This window comes from Homalodisca vitripennis, chromosome 5 (assembly GCF_021130785.1).
Source record: "Homalodisca vitripennis isolate AUS2020 chromosome 5, UT_GWSS_2.1, whole genome shotgun sequence".
Classification (NCBI taxonomy): domain Eukaryota; kingdom Metazoa; phylum Arthropoda; class Insecta; order Hemiptera; family Cicadellidae; genus Homalodisca; species Homalodisca vitripennis.
In genome coordinates, this window is record NC_060211.1 from 104,020,303 (window position 1) to 104,041,830 (window position 21,528).

The following is a 21,528-nucleotide window of genomic DNA, read 5'->3' on the forward strand; positions in this document are numbered from 1 at the left end:
CAGTTGACGAGATGGTACGGATTCATAGTTTTTGGGAGGGACAAACCTCAGAATAGTCCTGATGTCCTGATAATACTAAAGAGCTCTTGCAGGGCTAAGACCTCAAGCTAGCTACAGGGAACTTAGAACTCTAATAGTAATAACTCTGTACGTACTCCAAGCAATTGTACATTCTGTTACAACAGGGTAGACCAAAACTGGAGACCATCATTGTTAGAACACAAGAAATAGAAACCACTTTGATATCACAGCACACCACCTATCCCTATATGAAAAGAAACCACCATGCAATGGAGCAGAATGCTCCTCCAAAATTCCTAAAGGAAACCCAAGCAGAACATTGGAAAAACCCTTAACAGTTTCGTTTCTTTAGCGGCCCTTTTACACCACTCAAGAATTTCTGAGCTGGAATTGTGAGTTAAAAAATATATAACTCCACTATCAATAAATATATAAATCAGAACATTGTACATTTTCTACATAAATCGTATATTTACAAAAGCCTAAACTTGATATTTATTGATAAAGAGCATTGTTTATTGGTAGCATAATTGATCCATATTGCCATATTTATTCACGTTTAGTTTAATGTATGAATCACTTTGTTTATATACTTAAAACTCAGTTTTCTTAGTTATTTTGACTTATTAACACTTGTTATGTTGTACGGCATTTAATATTGTATATTTGTGATGTACTGTAATCTAAAACTATTGAACAATCGGAGCGTAAGTTTATAAACTAAAATAACAGATTTATTACTTTCTTTATGTAGTGTCCATTTTTAAATTAATAAAGTTGATATTGGCATAAGATGTAAGGTACTTGAAAGTAGGACCTCCAGTTTCCGCTGAGCTATGGTGGCTAGGTATAGTATAGTTGTGCAATTACAATCAAAGGTACTACAACGCAAATGTGCATTGAAATCAAATCTTTGCAACCACTTTTAAGATTGACTTTCCTTCTACTACATGAACTTATATTACATGGCTTTGACTTTTGAATTGCACGGTGAATAACTTGTAAAATCAATTGCGGTAGATAAAATATTGCGTTTGACTTTTAACATATACCTTACAATATTTTTCGTTATATACAGTATTATTTTATTCGGTATTATTTACATTTTTTGTACAATGTTAATGCTGCTAAAAATAAAATAGAAAAACTACCAAAACTATGAATGTCACAGTCAGCTGCAAAACATCTGACTCTGACATCATCGCTATATTATCACTTACTGTCCATATGACTCCATGACTCATTAGTCATTAGTCTTCAGTAGTAGTATCGATAACTGGAAAGTACTTTGTTAACCTCTAAAACGTAACTTGTTTTAAATTCTGAAGCTGTTCACTGTTTTATTTAATGACACTTAACAATTTTTTCTTCTAAATGGAATTGAATTGTTGTTAGTTTAAAATTAATTCATGCACTTTGATCTCAAATAGATTTTACTTTCAATGGATACACCCAAGATTAAATCTACATTCTTTGAGGGATCCATACTGGGATCTAAATATGAAAAACCAATTAAAAAGGCTTTAAATAACGTAATTGCCCTAATTTTAATTTGCTCTTGCAGTTTCTTTGCTTGGTTGTCATTTTTAATCCTACAACCATTTTTAAAACCTCTTTTCTGGGCTCTATTGTGTGGATCTGTACTTCACCCACTGAAGAAGAGGCTTTCTTCTCACTTCAAAACATGGATAATTTGGTTTGAAGATACAGATTTTAGGCTTCCAATTGTAATAGGAATAGTCTCTTGCCCTATCAAGCTATTCTTTGATGTTTCTGATTATGTGGGTGAGTTATTATGCAAGCATTGGATGAAGATAGTTTGTGGTGTACTTATGGCATTTCTTTCTGGATTAACTTACAACTACACTCCTCAGATATTAATCTGTTTATCATGGAATGTCCTGAAGTTCATGGTGAAATTTATAGAACTTACTACCAGTGTTTTTGAAAATCCGTCTTTGGTAAGTTGCTGTAGACTATCCTAAATTAAGGTTGCTGTGTATAGTAATGGGCCACCACAACAATTCTATGTATATAAAACTACTGAAAAATAAAAAATCTTAAATTTTGAACTGAGCTACATTTTAGGTATTTCAATTTAGGGGTAGGGTACGATAAGCGGACCCGGTATTTTATATTGAAATTGGCAAACGATATTACTTAATCACAACCATCGATATAATCAATCGATACTGATTAATTATTTTGAACCATTAACTTAAATAATCTACACCAACAGCTGTAACACTTTCAAATGATACTCATAATAATATTTCAATTATTTATAAGTAACATTTTATTATTAAAAATGACAGTCTATTTTAGAAAACTAAACAGCATTGCTTTGAAAGATGATAAGACATGTTTATGTGACTTCAACATGTTGGACTTGTACCGAAAAACCCATTATGTGAAATTTGTGGGAAAGAAACAACTGTAACTGTGAGAGGAGCAAATATGGTTGTCTTCAGTTTTCCTAATTTTGGTTATAATAATTTGTTTGATCACTGTAAATATTAAATTCACATTTTAATTTAAAACATATGATTGTTATTGAGGACTATGGATACTTTTATATCGATTGATAGTGTAGGATTTGAGATGCAAATATTAGATATCGATGATTACATTCTTCGATATAAAAAACCGGGTCCGCTTATAGTACCCTACCCCAATTTAGGCTGTAGTACAGTTGAGCTGAGTTTTTATATCTGAAAAAGTAATAATTTAATGATGAATTGGGGAGACTTTAATAAGTGGACTACTCTCATTATTTGATTATTATTATCAAACGATTCAGAATATTACCCAACTTTAATCTTAAATTAACAATAAGAATAACACGTTCCAATAACAAAATTAATTTAACAATCTGATTAAAAATTTAAAAAATCAACTTTGACGTAGACTTATATATTAGAGATGCTTTACAATACTCCCAGCTTGTCCGGATAGCAGTTAGCTACCACTTTTGTGAAATGGAGGAAAGGATTCTCCCTTGACAGATGCACTTCCCTGCAGTACAAAACATTACAAAGATTGTCTGTATTCTACTTCTCAACTTCTATGACCGCTCACCAAGAACTTTCAATCTCAAATTCATCAACATTTTCAAATTTTCCAAATAACAGTTACTTCTTATTGTTTATTGTTTACATTAAACATTATTATAATTTATTAATAAGTTGGTCATATTTTAAGTGAAATAAAGTGTAGTATCGAAAAATTTATTTGATAAAAACACTTAAAATTGAATATAAAAACAACCAAATAACAAGTGTAGGCCGCTTTTTAAAGACTACCCCTATTTTTATTAAATATAACAAACAAAGCATTATAAAATTTACTTAAAATTGACTCCCAGGTTCTAGGCTACTTCGCACTATTTGAAAGGATAATACGTCTGATAGCTTATGACACAAATGATGTATGTTCATCACTTGCGACCATTAAGCAAATACCACACAAATTATTTTGCTTTGTTGGAAGCCATTTTTTTCTGCAACATAATAAGCGACCATCACCACAATGGAATCATTGATATTAAAGACTCTAAAAATACAGAAAACAAAATGTCGAACCCAATGATGTAGTAAGTATTTTAAATAACAATATAGCTCCATTATAGATAGGCAGTGTTATTGTCAGTGTCAGTAACAGGTTACTCAGTCGTAATCTATTACCACTTGTCTATTTGGAGTGACGGACTCATTGATTTCTAGTATGCTCTATTTCCAGTGAGGACTTAGGCCTGACCACTTCGGAAGTTAGTTTGTATTAATGAATGCCCTAATTTACTGTTATTTCAGTAACAGTTGGGCTGATTGATTTAATGTTGTATTAATGAATCTGGTTGTAGGTTACTCGGTAACCAGTAACAGCAACGGATATATTGTACAAGCAATGAGACTAGGAATGGAAATATTAAACTAGCCTATGGATGTTATTAAACGATATATGAAGGTTTAGATTATATTATTGTACATTTTTTACTAGTAGTACCAAAGTTAAAGGTAACCTTTACAAGCGCTCATGTGATATCTGAGCTTGAATTTGAATGCTATCTCTAGGGATGTTTTTCATTTTTTGCCTGAAGTGCGGGTGGCGCTGAAGCCCGCACTGATGACCAGTGGCATTTCCGGTCGGTACTTTCCCGACCTCAGTCATGTCCCAGAACGTCCAACTTCTCTGACATCAGATTACATTACCAAGGTTACAAGTTACTGGAATGTAATTCCTCAACGTTATTTTGTAATAGGTCATTGAGAAATTACAGTATTTCCCGTCTCTAGCGGCTATTAATCAAACATTATACACATGATATAACTTAGTTTGAATTTATTTGGAACAATAATATCAAACTGAATTACATTATAGACTTTTAAGGGTACTTTGGGATTATACCGACCACACCCAGACATGAATCGTTATTTGACATTTTGCTTCTACTGATTACTAGATTAGCGTAGAACAATATTTCGTCAATATAAAACAGGAATTGTCATATCGCAAACCCCTCCCCATCCTCAGACAGAGGTCAAAGTGGAGCGGTCTAGTAGATAACGTCTCGCCGCCCGTTCAGCTGGTGCGTCGCTTTGTACTTCCGTGTTTTACCCGTACATTTCTCCAAATACAAAAATTCAACAAAATCAAACATTACCAAAGAAAAACTAAACTCTTTATTGAAAAAAAAAAAACAATCAAAACTTGTTTTTATTCTTGATCACACTCCGCACCCAAAATGCGAGTGCCTCCGGCCACGGGCTTCGCCCCGCGCTGATGTCAACGAAAGAAAAACATAGTACCTATCAGTAAAATATCAAATTCTAGAGGGGCTGATCAGAAATATAAATTAAATTGTAATGGAAAGGCAATTATGTACCGTACAAAAAACTTAAATAATCACGTGATGCCGCACGGCCTGCCTGCCGTAATCGGGATTCTCGAGAAAGATAAGATAACAGCGACAACAATACCGATCACAATACCTGGAAATGCTTGTAAGTTTGTAATTTTGTAATTAAAGAGTTGTTTTTTCGTTCTATAATGTTTGTTTCTATAATTTTATATTTCTGTGTTCTTCATGCGGGTGTGGTCGGTATAATCCCAAAGTACCCTTTTAAGATTGTATTGTAGTGAAGTTAAATTTTTATATGTAAAAAAAATACATATTTTAGATTATAGAAAATAACACAACTTTATTCATTCTAAGTGTGAGCAGCATAGTACTTACAATTATTACTTTACAAGGTAAACATGTCTGACAGCATTTAAATCGTTCTAATCGATAGTTTGGTCATTTGAGTGTTAATAGTTGATTTGATTGTGTTGGTGGCCACTTATTAAACTGCAGCCAACATATCCATGGCTGAAGTACCTAACTAGTTTGTGATAATCTATCTAGTAAATAGTCATGTGAAACTTAAACAACATTTTTTTGAACTCCTGATTATAGATACAGGGTTTTGATTGGGTTAGGTGTCATTCTTTACTTTATCATAAGATCTCACCCCGTCTCTATAGCGTTGCATCATCAGGATCATAATACAGTCTTGTTCACTTAAACTCTATTTCAAAGTAAAGTATCACAAAAACATGTCTTAACTTTGTTGATTCCAACCAGAAACTGTACATGATACTGGACTTAAAACTGATAAGATAATAGAGGCCTGTCCTGCAGCAGCTAATAATAATTGTAAAATAGCTTTGAGTTTGTAAGGAAAGTGGTTGTCTATTGAAGTTTGTACCTTCTGAATGTGGTTCATGTTTTGCCTCAAATTAATTATTAATTAATTTAAATTAGCTGCCATCTTGTACTGGGTTAAGCAGTGGCGGATTGTGACTTTAGCGGCCCCTAGGCACATGTTAACATGCGGCCCCCCCTACCTAAAAAAACAGAACTACACAAAATAAAAAAGATTGGGACTTACAATTAAAACTAAGTTAGTGGCTTTGTACACTTTATAATATTCAAATCATATTAGTGAAATTATACATTGATTACATGAATAGTTTTATGTTTTATATTTCCTTACAAATCAACTTTTCTAGCTTTTAATGCAGCAAACTCGTCTACAATATCATCATGTGTTGGGTGTTTATAGACCACCATCTGGGAACTTGGATGAGGCAATCGATCACTTAACAGAGATCTTGAACACAATCCCCTTTCAACAAAGCATTATAATTGGCGACATAAATGTGGACAACCTAGTTCAAGACAGTCCCTGTTTGAAACTTAATGACGCTCTTGCACAATATGGTGTTAGGAGATTATCACTGCCACCTACCAGAGTAACCAGCACTACATCAACATCAATTGACTGTGTCTGCTCCAACATCCCTTTACCAGAAGTCACAGTAGATGTCTTGACCACAGGGCTTTCGGATCACAACGCACAGCTGTGTTCAACGAATCTGAAGAAATCACCTGTTCCCACAACTTATTCAATTAGAAGACATCTTAATAAAAATAACCTTGACAGCCTGAGTGACTACTTAAAGGGACTTAACTGGGAATTAGTGCTTAATGCACCAGCTGTGGACACTGCTTTTAGAAATTTTAGCCAAATACTTAACTCTGCAATGAACCTAACATGTCCTTATAAAAAAACCAAAGCAAAGCGTAATGCAAGAGCTTGTTACTTTAATGATCCAGAAGCTCAAAGACTGAAGACCGAGTTTTTAGAAGCCTTAAATAGAGAAGAAACCACAGGTTGCGTAGCTGCTAAAACCCAAACAGCAGAAAAGAAAAAAGCCTATGATATGAGACTGAAATATTTAAAAAGGCAAGCAATAGTAGACCGCATAAGCAACTCAGAAAACAGGTCAAAAGCAGTCTGGGACACAATTAATAATGAACGCCATAAGAAGAAACAGGACACTCCACTTGAATTGACAGTCAATGGCAACAAATTAAACAATCCATTTGAAATAGCTGAGCACCTAAATACTTATTTTACAACTATAGCTGAGATAACACTAAAAGAAGCAGGTCAAACTTCAGATATCTCAAGGAAGCCTCAATGCACCTGAATTTGTTATTCATAGCACTACACAGGCAGAAGTTAAGAAAACATCATGGCAATGAAATCAAAGCCATCAGCAGGCATAGATGATGTCTCATCTATCTTACTTAAGCACTGTGTTGATGAAATTACACTGCCTCTGACTGGTATTATGAACAAGTCCTTAGCTCAGGGTATTTTTCCAGCTGACCTTAAGATTGCCAAAATAATCCCTATTAAGAAACAACCACAAAGCACAGAAGCTGGCCACTTTAGACCAATATATCTTGTATCAACCATCTCCAAGATATTTGAAAAAATTGTTTTAACAAGATTAATAACCCACCTCATGGACAATAATTTGATCAGTAAACATCAGCACGGATTTTTATCCTCTAAATCTACAACCACAGCTATCACTGACTTCTTTGAGAATGTAATTGACCAAATTGAAACTGGAAAAATAGCATCTGCTATTTTCTTGGATCTAAGTAAAGCTTTCGACACACTGGGACATAATTTACTTCTTACTAAGCTGATGACTTTAGGAATCCAAGGCAATGCAATAAACTGGTTCAATAGTTATTTGAAGAACAGGACTCAACTAGTAGAGCTGAAATATACAGCTAATAACACAGTTTACCATGCTAGGTCAAAACCCCTCAATATAACAAGAGGGGTCCCTCAAGGCTCAGTACTGGGTCCAGTCTTGTATGTATTGGTAACAAATGACCTCCCAGATTACCTAAAGGAGCAAGCCCACACCACAATGTACGCTGATGACACAGCTCTTATACTTGCTGAAAAAGGCCCTAATGATTTAGATTGTCAGGCCTTCATTGCTTTCAATATGGCAAAACAATATTGTCAGGAGAACGATCTTGCACTAAATGACAGCAAAGCTAAACAAATTCTGTTTACAAGAGCTGCAAACTTAACCGAGGGGTTGCCAATGGTAGAAGTAGAGGACGAAACCAAATACCTAGGAGTGATCATTGACCAACATCTGTCCTGGACCCCTCATGTGGACATGGTGTGCAGGAAACTGAGTACTGCCCTGTATGTTGTAAAAAGAATAAGGTCTGTTGCAGATCTGTCAACGGCCAGGGTCGCGTATTTTGCCCTATTTGAGTCTGTTGTGAGGTATGGTTTGATAATATGGGGAGGGTCAAGTATAGGAAATATGACTAAAGTTCTAAAACTTCAAAAGAAAGCGGTAAGAATATTGGCAGGTCTAAATCATCTTGACTCGTGCAGAAGTGCTTTCAAAGACCTTGGAATTCAGACAGTGGTGGCTCTTTACATACAACAAACCATTCTACATGTATTTAACACTGATTACAATAGACTGGGCGAAATTCATTCATATGGAACCCGCAATGTGACAGACTTCGTCTTACAACCTCATCGACTCACCATGACTACCAAGAAGCCATCTTATGCAGGTGCAAAATTTTACAATCTCCTACCAAGACACCTCAAGAGCATAACAAGAGAGTCAGCGTTGAAGAGGAATCTCAGTGCATGGCTTGCTGACAGGACGTTTTACTCCATCGAGGAATTTTTAAACTGGACATGACATTTTTATCTTTATCTATGTTTTAAACTAGATAAAATTTTTACATACATATTGACACATATTCTGTACTCGATGTATATGAATAAAGTTCTCTTTGATTTGATTTGATCAAAATTCAGTTTATTCAACAGTTCAGCATTTGCAGAAAACCCAACTAGGCTGGACCGCCTGGTGTCAGTGGTTGAGTTGCGTAGTTAATTCTTCACACGTTTGAGAATGCTGAATGACCGTTCTCCCGATGCATTTGAAGACATCATGCATAATAAGATTTTTAGTGCAGTATCAATGTTTGGGAAGAGTGTTGTCAGTTGTTTCTTCCTGATAAATTTTAAATAGTAGGCAGGTAAATGATGTTCTTTTGCGTTTTCTTCTATACCTTCAGCTTCTTCCACAAACGCTTTAAAATGGATCATTTCTTCCCCAAGTTCAGATGTGAGATCCGAGGAATATTTATCCACCAAACCACACGCTTTTTGACGAATTTCTTCATCATTTAGTTTGTCCATGTTATACAAAACACCAAAAACCTCATTTTGATCAAAATAAATTTTTGACCTGTTGTCTAATTCCTGGGTTATATTGTCAATAACAATATAAAATGTATTTACAATCATGTTTTGTCTTCCATCAAAGCTACTGGTATCATTATCAGTGCCATTTAATTTGTCTTCGTCTGACATTCTATTTCTCTTCCTTCTCCTTTTCGTGTCTTCCTTGTAGTTAGCTACCTCACTTTTTATTAATTCCATACCCTTCTGTTCATAGTAATCATATCTCTCTCTAAGGGTCTGTACGTAATCTTTAAGTGATTTATACAGATTACAAACCATTCCCAAGTCAGCACTTGTGCTTTGCATGGTTTTACTAGCAGCGTTGAAATGTTCAAGGATATCATTCCAAACTACCAGTAGTATTGCTATTTCAATTTTGCCAAACGAATTACATAGACCCTCAGCTGCAACTCTACATTCTGGTTTTTCTTGTGGGCTCTCCGCTATTTTTTCAAGTGCTGCATGAAACTCCCAGTAGTTAACAATTAAAGCTCTTGAAGCATTCCACTTGGCTAACCACCTTGTAGTAATAAGTCTCTTAGGTAAAAGCTTTTGTTTACTATCGCTGTCCTTTATCAGGTTTTCAATGGTCACCCATCTTGAAGTTGATGCACTAAAGAAAACATACAGTTCTTGTATAAACATAAATAACTTGGTTGCTTGAAGGCAAGAGCTAGCTGCATGTGTTCCTACTAAATTCAATGAATGAGCGGAACATGGAATGAAGTTGATTGTGGCCTTTGATTTGTGATTGAAGTCCTGAGTACTGACCAGACATATTCGCGGCATTGTCGTACCACTGGCCTCTCATATCATCTAAAGGTATTTTTAGAGAAGCCAACATGTTCAAAACAATTTCTTCCATTCCGGCACCAGTGTGATTGTCTATTCTGATAAAGCTTAAAAATCTTTATATTGGACACCCATCATCTAAAATGTAACGAACAATAAATGTTAACTGATTGTGATGAGTTATATCGGGTGTAGAATCAATACTGATAGAATAGTATTTGCTTAATTTTAACTCCTCGGCGATGGTTGAAACAATTTTTTTATGCATTATTTCAGCCAATTCATTGCATATCGTTGTTGACAAGTAACTCACTTTTCCTGTTCCAGGATTGCCATGCGTTTGAAGATGTGCTTTTAAAAAATCGTCTTACTCAGCTACAACCTCTAGTATTCCCATGAAGTTCCCATTTGTTAAAGAACCAAACACTTCATTCTTAGAACCCCGAAAGGCCAATCCCCGAGACCCAAGGAACTTTATTACGTGAATAACGCGTGATAAAACTTTACGCTAGTAGTCCACTTCTTTCATGTACTGTTGATGCAATGCAGAATCAATTTTACCAAGAACATTTCCTCTCTTAACAAAAGAAAGGGTGTTATTTCTATGAGCTGAACTTTTTTCATGTTGTAAAAGGCGGCTTACATTCTTCTAATCATTAAATCCATTTGTAAAAGCAGTGTCACAATTAATTGATTCATTGTGAAATAGGGTACAAGGGACACAATAAAAACAACCTGCAGAGTGTGAATACATCAGCCATTCCCTCTTTTGTAATTGTCCATTTTTCATGCGCGTAAACAGCATGCTCTTGTTGGCATAACGCGTTGTTTTATCTGAATACACACGCTTAGATGTTGAAAAGTCACAATTTGTAATTTTTGATAGGTGCTTTGGTAAGCTTTTAATTATAATGTCTTTCATTTCGTTGGTCAATGGCCCCCAACAATTTGGATCAGTTAAATCAAAGTTAACATTCTTCTCTGGTACATTAAGACTACTGGTAGACTGTATTTATGGATTTGAATCCGGAAGGCTGTGTATAACTGAGTGTTTGTATTTATCATCATCGTGAAGGGCGTCTTGTTCATTACTTAAAAAACTACTTTCAGGGCTTGTTTCCGAGCTACAACTACGTGTAGACACGTCTTGTGATGCATTTGTCCCTGATCCTTCTCCAGTCGCTTTGCTGTCAAATTTAGGTGTTTTGGAGGTTATGAAAAATGTGTTTAGTTTATGGGTTTTATCTAATAATTTAGAGGCAGCATCATCTTTTGCCTTTTTTAACTTACGCTTGAAAGCACCACTCGCTGAATGCAAATTTTGAGACATCTTTGATGGACTGATGGACGTCAGTTAGGTACTTTGTTCACTGTTCAGTAATTCACTTCACTCATACTAGGCATACTCACTGAAATACGAATGACTGAACTGTTACTAAACTAAAACAAAAATAGATAGTATACTAGTAATATACTCGTACTTTATAGATTAAATGTAACAGCACGTTTAAAAGATATATCAACAACTATACTCGAACAGAACAGTCAACAACAACGTTCAACCCTGCTGGGGTAGTGCCGATCACTACACTAGCTGTCAAGCGGGAGCTAGCAGGAGCATCTTACAGGTAGTGTCACCGTGCTCGGCGCGTAGGGGAGGGTGGCCTGAGAGACAACGCCAATGCTCCCACTCCACCTCCCCTACTTTTACTCGGTACAGTCAACTCTAGCAGGTCCCTCTGGCCCTCGTGTCTTCCACAACAAATTAAAAATATCTTCGTTATTTTATCAATGGAGGAAACACATTTATACTAAACAGTATGAACCAAAATATTTCTTTAAATTGATTTCATAGAAATGTTTAAATAATATTTCTTTAAATCCATGACATAATTATTGTGATAAGGTATTTCCCTCTGATGGTTAGAAATAACTTTCTCTCTGCGTTCAGAGTTTCAATACTCGATTGCAGGCTTGAGACTGCCGGAGGCCGCATTAAAAGTTATTTACATATTTTACATACTCACAAAACAATATTTATTATATACAATAATTACAACATTGTGGGAATTAAAGATTCCAAAGTGATATATTGTCCTCCTCGTTGTCCATAAACAATAATGGGTGTACATTGGAAATAAATATTTAAATCAACTCTTCGATCCCTGACAAATTCCCGTCTTCAATGTCATCTTCAGAAAAGTCACTGTTGTCCTCTTCACTGGACTCTGCACCAAGATCGATAACAAAAGATTCAATGGTATCTTCCAGTTGACTTTGAACTCCTATGAACTTCTCTTCCATTTTCTTGACATTTTCACATATTTTTTTCCAGTCCGTTTCAGTTATGGTTTCAAACTTCTGGTTTACAAGGCGCTCAACATCATGTATGTTAAAAGTCACATTGTGAGCTGCAACCCAGTTTTTTACATCAGCCCAGATTAGCTCTATGGCATTGAGTTCGGGATGATATGGAGGGAGCCTAAGGATGTCGTGTCCATGTTCTCTCATAATCTCGTCAATTTGATAGCGAATGTGCGCCGGTTTGTGTTGCCTAATCAACTCGTAGAGCTCCACCTTGAGTGATGACGATGAGAATGCAATATTCTTCTGTATCAGCCAATCTTGCATTTCTGATTTAGTGTTCTTCGAAGTTGGGCACTTATCTACTTGGACATTGTGATAAGATGCATTGTCAATAACCACAACAGTCCGAGGAGGTAAATTTGGAATTAATTTTTCCGTCAGCCATTTAAAATACATCTTGCCGTTCACATTGTCGTGATAATCTCCTGTTTTTATGTTGGCTCTCCACATTGTCAAACAGTTTTTCACGAAGCCCATTTCTCCTCCTGCGTGTAGAAAAATAAGTCGCTCGCCTTTGGACAATGGGGCCGCCACTCCTGCATTTGAGTCATCGGACCAACCTTTTCCGGAAACATGAGCTGAATCGATGTAAGATTCGTCCATAAAAACTATGGGGCGTTTCTCCTTCCGGTATTCTTGAATTTTTCTCAAATATACAAATCGTTTGTAAGCAACATCCTGGGTTTCCATAAGAATATGTTTGTTTGATTTGGTCTTTCTCCATCTGTAGCCCATTTTCCTAACAATTCTTCTCAAACTCGAGATAGACCTGGTAAAATGTATTTCACTTTCGAGTTTTGAACACATTTTCTTCAGTGTTGGTAGACATTTCTCGGTCAAATAAAAATTGTTGATTGTCCGTCTTATAACACCAAGATCAAAATCATCGAGTCCAGTCACCTTTTTTGGCACCTTTCTCACTTTGTTTGGAGTTTCAAAGGAAGTCGTTGTTTCAGCTAATTTTCTTTTTTCGGCACTTATACGGGTTAGAGTTCGCCGCGAAACACCGACAGCTGTTGCCACTCTTTCTCTTACTTTCTTAGGGTCAATAACAAATGTTCCCTCTTTACCCTCTCTACTCATAAAATCCATCACATTAGAAATAACTTCACGTGTCTGACTTTTCAGAACCTTGCCATCCAGCTTCGACTTAAATACAGTCGGTGTTGCCATGCCAGCAGCTCCAAAACTTCCACAAGTATCACAACATTCACAACACAAACACAGGGTGTTGACCGCACACAGGGAGCAAGAAAACAATAATGAGCGTTGTGAGCCTAGCTGGAGTGGTCGCTTTCCAGTGAGACTGTACCGTGACTGCTAGTGGGGGAAGGACAGTAGTGCGCATGCCCAAACGAGGCGCCGAGCACGGTGACACGGCCTGTACTGTCGTGTCGTGTCGGGCTTAACCGCTTCCCCCACTCTGCGATTGGTCCTGGCGCGGGCGCGGCAACTATACTGAGCGCACGGAAGGATGGCCCTATAGACGGGGCGCGGAAAGATGAACTAAGGTGATCGCGCATTTAAATTACTACAATTCTTGTGTAGCTTAAATTTACGGTTTTTTTTATTTTCGTTGCGGATAGCATCGCGGTTAACCCGCTCGCGGTAAATCGGGAGTCTAGTCTACTGTACATTGAAAAACTCGTTTTATATGAATAAAACAATTTTATGTACTAGGGAAAATCTTTTTTTATTTTTGGGGTTTGCGGCCCCTTTAGACCGGCCCCTAGGCAGTTGCCTATCGTGCCTAATGGGAAATCCGCCACTGGGGTTAAGATAGAAAGCTCTAGTTTCCACAATTCTTCTTTTAAAAAGACCTTTCAAATGAGTTGTTACGACCTTAATGGGTCTTTACGTTTACCAATTTTGAGCGGACCCCTCCAAATCTCATTTTGGGAAAATGGGCAAAGTTGTAACAATGACTTAAAAAGTACACTTCTATTTCCTATAAAGGTGTCTGAGTTTCATCCCTCCATCTTTATCCATAAATAACAAAACAGCATGTATCCATACTTTTAACTCACACTGTATATTGTTATGTGAATAAGTTTAATTGAAAATGTTTATAAATATTTAGGGATATTCTGTTTTTGAACAAGTTCAAAACGATACAAATTTAATTCATTTAATTCCAACCATATGACTTTTATATATGTTGTTTTATACAGGGTGTCCAAAAAGTCCCGGGTCGGTTGAATATTTTTCAAAATATTTAAAATAGAGTTACAAAACCTTACACAAAGTTACTTGACATAAAAATCTATTTTATCACATATTCAGTGATCGGCTACTTCCTCAGGGGGGCGGCCCGCTAGGAGTCAGAAGAAAATCTTAAATGTAAGCATACGTTGATATGCATATCAAATTAAAGGTCTATATTAGTAGAGTACAGAGCCACAAACCCGACCTCAAACGGATAACCGAGTCAAAAATGGCAGCTGTTCAAAGATGGCAAGAGTTTGGGTCCAAAAAGTCCCGGGTCGGTTGAATATTTTCCAAAATATTTAAAATAGAGCTACAAAACCTTACACAAAGTTACTGGACATAAAAATATATTTTATCACATATTCAGTCATCCGCTACTTCCTCAGGGGGGCGGCCCGCTAGGAGTCAGAAGAAAATCTTAAATGTAAGCATAGGTTGATATGCATATCAAATTAAAGGTCTTTATTAGTAGAGTACAAAGCCGCAAACCCGACCTCAAACGGATGACCGAGTCAAAAATGACAGCCGTTCAAAGATGGCTAGAGTTTGCAACTTAGGTTAATGTAACAAAATACACTGATGATATTTTTCACTTTAACTTTCCTAACATTAAAAAATGGACATGAGGTGTTTCTTGAGGTGTTTGAGGGTCATTTGAATAACTCATTAAATTGTAAACAGTTTTGGGTTAGTAAAGTTAAAATCAAAAAGCTCATCAGTGTATTTTGTTACATTAACCTAAGTTGCAAACTCTTAGCCATCTTTGAACAGCTGTCATTTTTGACTCGGTTGTCCGTTTGAGGTCGGGTTTGCGGCTCTGTACTCTACTAATATAGACCTTTAATTTGATATGCATATCAACCTATGCTTACATTTAAGATTTTCTTCTGACTCCTAGCGGGCCACCCCCCTGAGGAAGTAGCGGATGACTGAATATGTGATAAAATAGATTTTTATGTCCAGTAACTTTGTGTAAGGTTTTGTAGCTCTATTTAAAATATTTTGAAAACTATTTAACCGACCCGGGACTTTTTGGACACCCTGTATATAAATATATATACACACTGATTGTTACTTCTGTTATTTGATATAAGAAGTATTGATGACTAAACCAAGTGGTATAAAAACCATGGACAGCTTAATATATTATGCCCCATAAAAAGGTATTTCAGAAGCAAAATTCTGAATAACAAAAATGTGTCAAATTTTAATAGAAATAAGATAATTTATGCTATATTTAATCTTGTTTATCTAAAGTAATTCAACTTGTATCTTTTTAATTAAAACAATATTAAGGAACATGCATCTTCCCACTAAGTAAATTATAAAAAGATGGAGACAATAGTAAGTCAATGTTGGATTTCTTATGAGTCATATATTTTACAAAACATACATGTCCAAGCTTCATGGTAGTCATGGCACATTTTTCTTTATGCTGTGGATAAATGAAAGCACAGCTTATTGATAGTAGTTGAAGAAATGTCAATTATTTTTCATATAATATTTGTATATATTTTTATTATTTTTGTTATTTATGAGATTGTTATCAATATTTGCAATTAGTTTATTGTGAAAATAAGGATTATTAATCTTTTGTGGATAGATGCGGGTACATCCGCTAAAGACTGTATGCAGCGGATGGTTTTGCAAATATCAGTATGCCTTTTTTAGCAACAGAGCCGCTACAAAAATTATTTGGTGTGAATTTACTATCATACACAAAGTTTCATCAAAATGTCAGAAAAACATGTTTAAAAAATATTCTGTCCCAAGCCTGGAATATTTTACGTATTCTGCTGATTTTTGGTGGTGCACAAAGGATTAAACAGAATATTTACAAGGTAATGTTTCTCTCTGTCTAAGATAATTTCAAAACGAAAATTCCACTTCCAATTTAAGAATTGGACATCCAGTGTACATGAACTACTTTCAGATAATCTATATGACACCTCTTTTTAATGTAGGTATTGGTATGAATATTGTGCATTAATTTAGTTACAAAATAGTTCTAGTTTAGATTACATGCACTAGGGACTTTTTAGCACCTCACATTACTAAAAGTAGAGTAATAATTAATTTTAATGTTATATTTCTTGATAAAATTAAACTTAATTATGACTATTTTACAGGTAACAACTGTTGTACTGGCATTTCTAATCTCTATAACACTGTGTTGGGATCCCAAATATGAAAAACACTTCCTCTCAGCATCATATGCTGTTTGGTTTGCCATCTCAGCCTACACTGCAAGTTACTTCTACTATGTAAAACTCCCTGCCTTCATTCTCTTCCAAATGCTTTTTATTTCAGGAGTTTTACTCTCACACAAAGTCAATCTTTCACAGAGTGTTGGTAAGTATATTTTTAAAAATCAGATAGTTAAAGACGTATGGACTGGACATACTGATTACAATCCATGTAACTTTTATAATGATTACCTTGTATGCTCTGGATCAATATATACCTTCATTATTTCAGTCAGTTTATAGCCACATACCTTGTCACAGATGTTACTCTGTATTTTCATGAACAGGCTTTAAGTGATAATAGTTCAAGCCTGAGACAGACTAAGGTCAGTCAATCAATCAATATTTATTTGCCTTTTTACATATGACATGCATTGACAAAGTCAGTAATATTGTCTAGATGACATGGTTAGAAACAAGTAATAAAACCAAACTATTCAATTTTTAAGATATCATTACAATTTAAAATTATTTTTTGAATATTAATATCATAATGTAAGACAATAGTTTAACAAAGAGAGATTTTAAAATAATTGAACAACAAAAGATTTTATAAAAGTTTAAAATATATTAAATTAAAACATATTTTAACTGATTGCACGTGAATTACTACAATACTAGCACAACAAATTAAAATCTTAGGATAACAGGTTACAATATAAGATCTACAGATGAAATTTACAGTACCGTACTGAATAAAAATAAGACAGTTTCTAGATTAAAATTGAACAATTTACTGAAATCTCATTGTTGTTTACAAATATATGTTTTCCATTGTAGTATAACAGATTTAGCGAGCTGTGCAATGGATCCTGTATACATTATTAACAAACTAAAATTTAATATCCTTGTAATTAAAAAACTCTGATAGGGTATAGAAAGGATTGTTCAAAAGCCAATGGTACAGTTTGTTTTAAAATATTTTTGTGGGATACTTATCTACCAAATGTTTTACTTTATTGAAGATTTTTTTTGAGATATTATAATGTGACTATTTTGAGATTTGGCTAATCTAACATGATCTATGGCAATAATAGTTCTATTTCTAGTATAGTAGTTGTGTATATCACTTCTTAGAGTGAGAGTTTGAAAATTTTTGAGTAAATAAGTAACTAAATCAAAGATGTAGAGATTTATCACAGTTTGTAATTTAAGTTCAATGAACAGAGGCTTGCAGTGGTCCAGAGAATGGGCCCTCGCTATCACTCGCACAGCTTTCTTTTGCAGAATTAGAATGTCTTCAATCTTACTGCTGTTTCCCCAGATTATTAAACCGTATCTGAAAACTGATTGAAAAAATGCATAACAAGCTGATTTTACATAGTTTTCAGGCACACACGACAATAATCGCCTGAGTAGAAAAATTACCCTAGACAACCTTTTGGATATGTACTCAATATGGGAATTCCAAGTCAAAGTACTATCGATATAGATACCTAAAAATTGTACAGTAGTAAAAAAAGCATTTATTGTATCATCTGATGGTGTTTGTTTTAAGCTGAATATAATATTCTGAGTCTTGACTTCATTGAGCACTAACTAATCCATTGGACCTAAACCACAATGAGGCCTCTTGTACAGTCTCTCTAACAAGATCTCAACATCAAGACCAGCTAAAACCAATAGAATACAGAAAGTTTGTGGGTCAACTCAAGTGAGGATGATGTCCTTTAATTTGATGAATGAAATTGCATTCAATTTTAGATAGAAAAATCATTCATAAAAATGATGAATCAAATTTATATAAAAATTAATTTTTCAAATATAACTGTATAATATGTTCAAAAATATAGTACCATTAAGTTTTTCAATAGTTTGTTATGTGTTTGTTCATTAAATCACTATAGAAAGAAAACATTCTTTTTTATTACCCAGTTTACTCATGTTTAGGTGCCACTTACAATATCACTATGCAACACCATCTTTAATTTTATGTTTTTAGGGGTTCTTACCCGTAAAGAAATTACCATCTTAAGTTTTTACAAAATGTTTTTTACTTTTTTGTTTGCGACTACTCAAAGAATAATACTGTAGAATGTGAAATTATTGTCCATTACGTATGAAGAATTTGAATTTAATTTACTAATATTAGTTACCCCATGTCAAACTTTCAGTATCCCTCAATTTTAGAATTTTTATTCCAAATAGGTTGGTGGACTTTTTTGTACTTTTAACCCTGGATTTTAAAGTATGGTACTGACTAAAATTTTTATTATTTATTCGAACATAAGTCCAAATTGTCACAACAAATTTTGTATAGTATTTCTCAGATACATTCTTTACAGCCTACTTGTATTCAAGTTTTTGTTCTGATGTTTATGATCTGAGTTTCATACAGGGTGGAGCAAAGGAAACGTAATTTATAAAATTGACAGCGTACATAAAACTGTTTTTAAAAATTGGTTGCTTTTATGTACATAATCATTCTATCAGTTAGTGCTATTGAAGAGATTTCAGGTTCGACTCTTCAGGAATTTCATAAAAGTGATAGTGTAGTGTCATTTCTGTGATCCAGGTCCATGAATATCAGGTGAAGTGATGTTAGTACTGGTTGATCAGGTTTTCACCTATTTAGTTCAGTATCTATGACCTGTGTGATTTGGAAGTAATAATAAAAGATTGTTTCATTGTTTTCACAGATAACTCTCCAGATGGGAAGAATGAATCACAAGAAACCACTAATGTTGAACAGGTAACTGAATTTATAGTTATAATTCATAATGTTAGGTATATCATCATTCCACAAGTAAATTATAATTATTTACAAGCCTGTGAGTTAGATACATGGTCCTCAACTTCAATTTATTTCTGATATTGTAATTGTATATATCACTACACATTTAAAATGATGTAAGTTTTTTCTAGAATACATTAAACATTGAAAAATATAAATACATGGAAGAGTCATAATACTATGTCGAATAAATAAAGGTTTGATACTAATTCCGACTGGTACCTTTCACAGAGCTTGAACAGCCCTTTTCTGAAAGGTAAATATAAGAGTATATGGCACAAAAATACAACACTTAGTGAAAATGCTTAAAGTGTGGTTTCAGTCAGTGTTGACAAAGCTTCCTCTGTGTAGTATCATCATTATCTTACAACCCTAGGACAGTTTCTTGAAAGTCAAAAGAGTGCCGATATAAAAACTGAACTACTAGTAAAGTACTGATAAAAGTACCATGTATACCATTGTGCCAAAAAATTGCAATGTAATTCAGAGGATAATCTATATAGCTCAAACAAATTTTTAGTAGTATGTGCATTGACACGATTTTACCTTGTCTTGTAATCATGAAAATACCTCTGTTTAGCTTTGCTATTACAGTTTATATCTGGGACTGCTATTTTAAGTTAGACTGTATCCCTATAGGAGTAGAAGTGTTAAAGTTTCCTAACAGTTTGTACAGCACTATTACTATTTTTGTACAGAGATACAGCAAAATCTTGAGTTTTATCTAAGTTTAAGGAGAGCAAATTTGCCACACACAAGTCACTAACTAAACATGACTTTATCAGCTAAAGGGGGACTAGATCATATACTTAAACGTAGATCATCGGCATAAATGTAAAACTTAACTAAATCGTCTTGTAAAGTAAAATGTAAATTATTCACATACATGTTAATGATACTCAATGATACATTGGTTAAAAAGTAATGGTTCTAAAATAGATCCCTGAGGTACAAACTGATTTACTAACCTGTAATTAGAGTACTCATTTTTATAATACACAAGTTGAGATCTATTTGTAAGATATGACTTGATGAGGACTAATGAGTTTTCATGGAAACCCTATGTTTTTAGAAAGTAGGTGAGAGTGTAATACAGTACCAAAGGTCTTTGAGAGGTTAAAAAATTACCAGTCACAAAAAGGTTTTTTTCAAGACCATTTAACAGTCTTGTTTAAAATCAAGTATGACATGAGAAGAAGTATGATTTTATCAGAATCCAAACTGACTCTGTGAAAGAAGATTATAAGGTTCCAGAATCAGAGCGATTAGCCAATAGTTGCAATATATATCTTTATTATTTTTCTTATGTATCACTATAATTTTATACACTTTTAATTTGCTATGGAATTTGCCCATGTATATGCAATTATTGATAATGTAGTTTAATATTTTGGATGTAAAATAAGTACTTGGTTTGATTATCTTTCTGTTTAAGTCATTAAGACATCCAGACAATTACTGTTACTTAGTGACCTCACTGCATCGTGCACCTCCTGAACCATGTAATTTATAGAGATAAGGACCAACATTATGACTACTTTTTAAAATTTCAACAACAATATTTTATTTATACTATTTACAAAATAACTGTTGAATCCTTCAGCAGTCAACAAGCTACCGTGGTAGTTAAGTGATCTTGTGTTACATTGTTATAATTAAGCTTAACCTTTTTTGACAGGTGAGATATGAAAAGTTTTGCTGTACTATTATTGTGAATAAAAATTATCAGACCATGTACAACTTTTAAAAGTTCTTGTAAATTTTCTAAATTCGTATTTAAATCCATCTCATCAAAACTGCATGTATAAAATGATATAAAATTTAAAGCTTTAGAGTTTTGAGTACTTTCAGTATGAATATCCTTAATGAGTATCCTTGCATTAATCATGAGTATATTAAATGAATATATTATATCCATTATTAAGCCACAGATTTTTCAAAGTCATGAAAATTTAATTTTTGTCATATTTAAGAGCAATTAACCATATTAACACACCTTTAACTGTTCCAGTGGCAGTACTGA

At 34.3% G+C, this 21,528-nt stretch overlaps 1 protein-coding gene across 1 annotated transcript in view; it reads left to right on the forward strand.

Moving 5' to 3' along the window:
* The first annotated feature begins 1,262 nt into the window (after positions 1–1,262).
* The window catches only part of LOC124362623 (transmembrane protein 245), a 48,889-nt gene continuing 28,623 nt past the window's right edge, over positions 1,263–21,528 (forward strand). Inside the window, exons 1-3 of the mRNA XM_046817283.1 lie at positions 1,263–1,982; positions 16,655–16,877; positions 19,411–19,463. Of these exons, the coding sequence (XP_046673239.1) occupies positions 1,464–1,982; positions 16,655–16,877; positions 19,411–19,463 (795 nt within the window). The 5' untranslated portion in view covers positions 1,263–1,463. The remainder of the gene's footprint in view (positions 1,983–16,654; positions 16,878–19,410; positions 19,464–21,528) is intronic.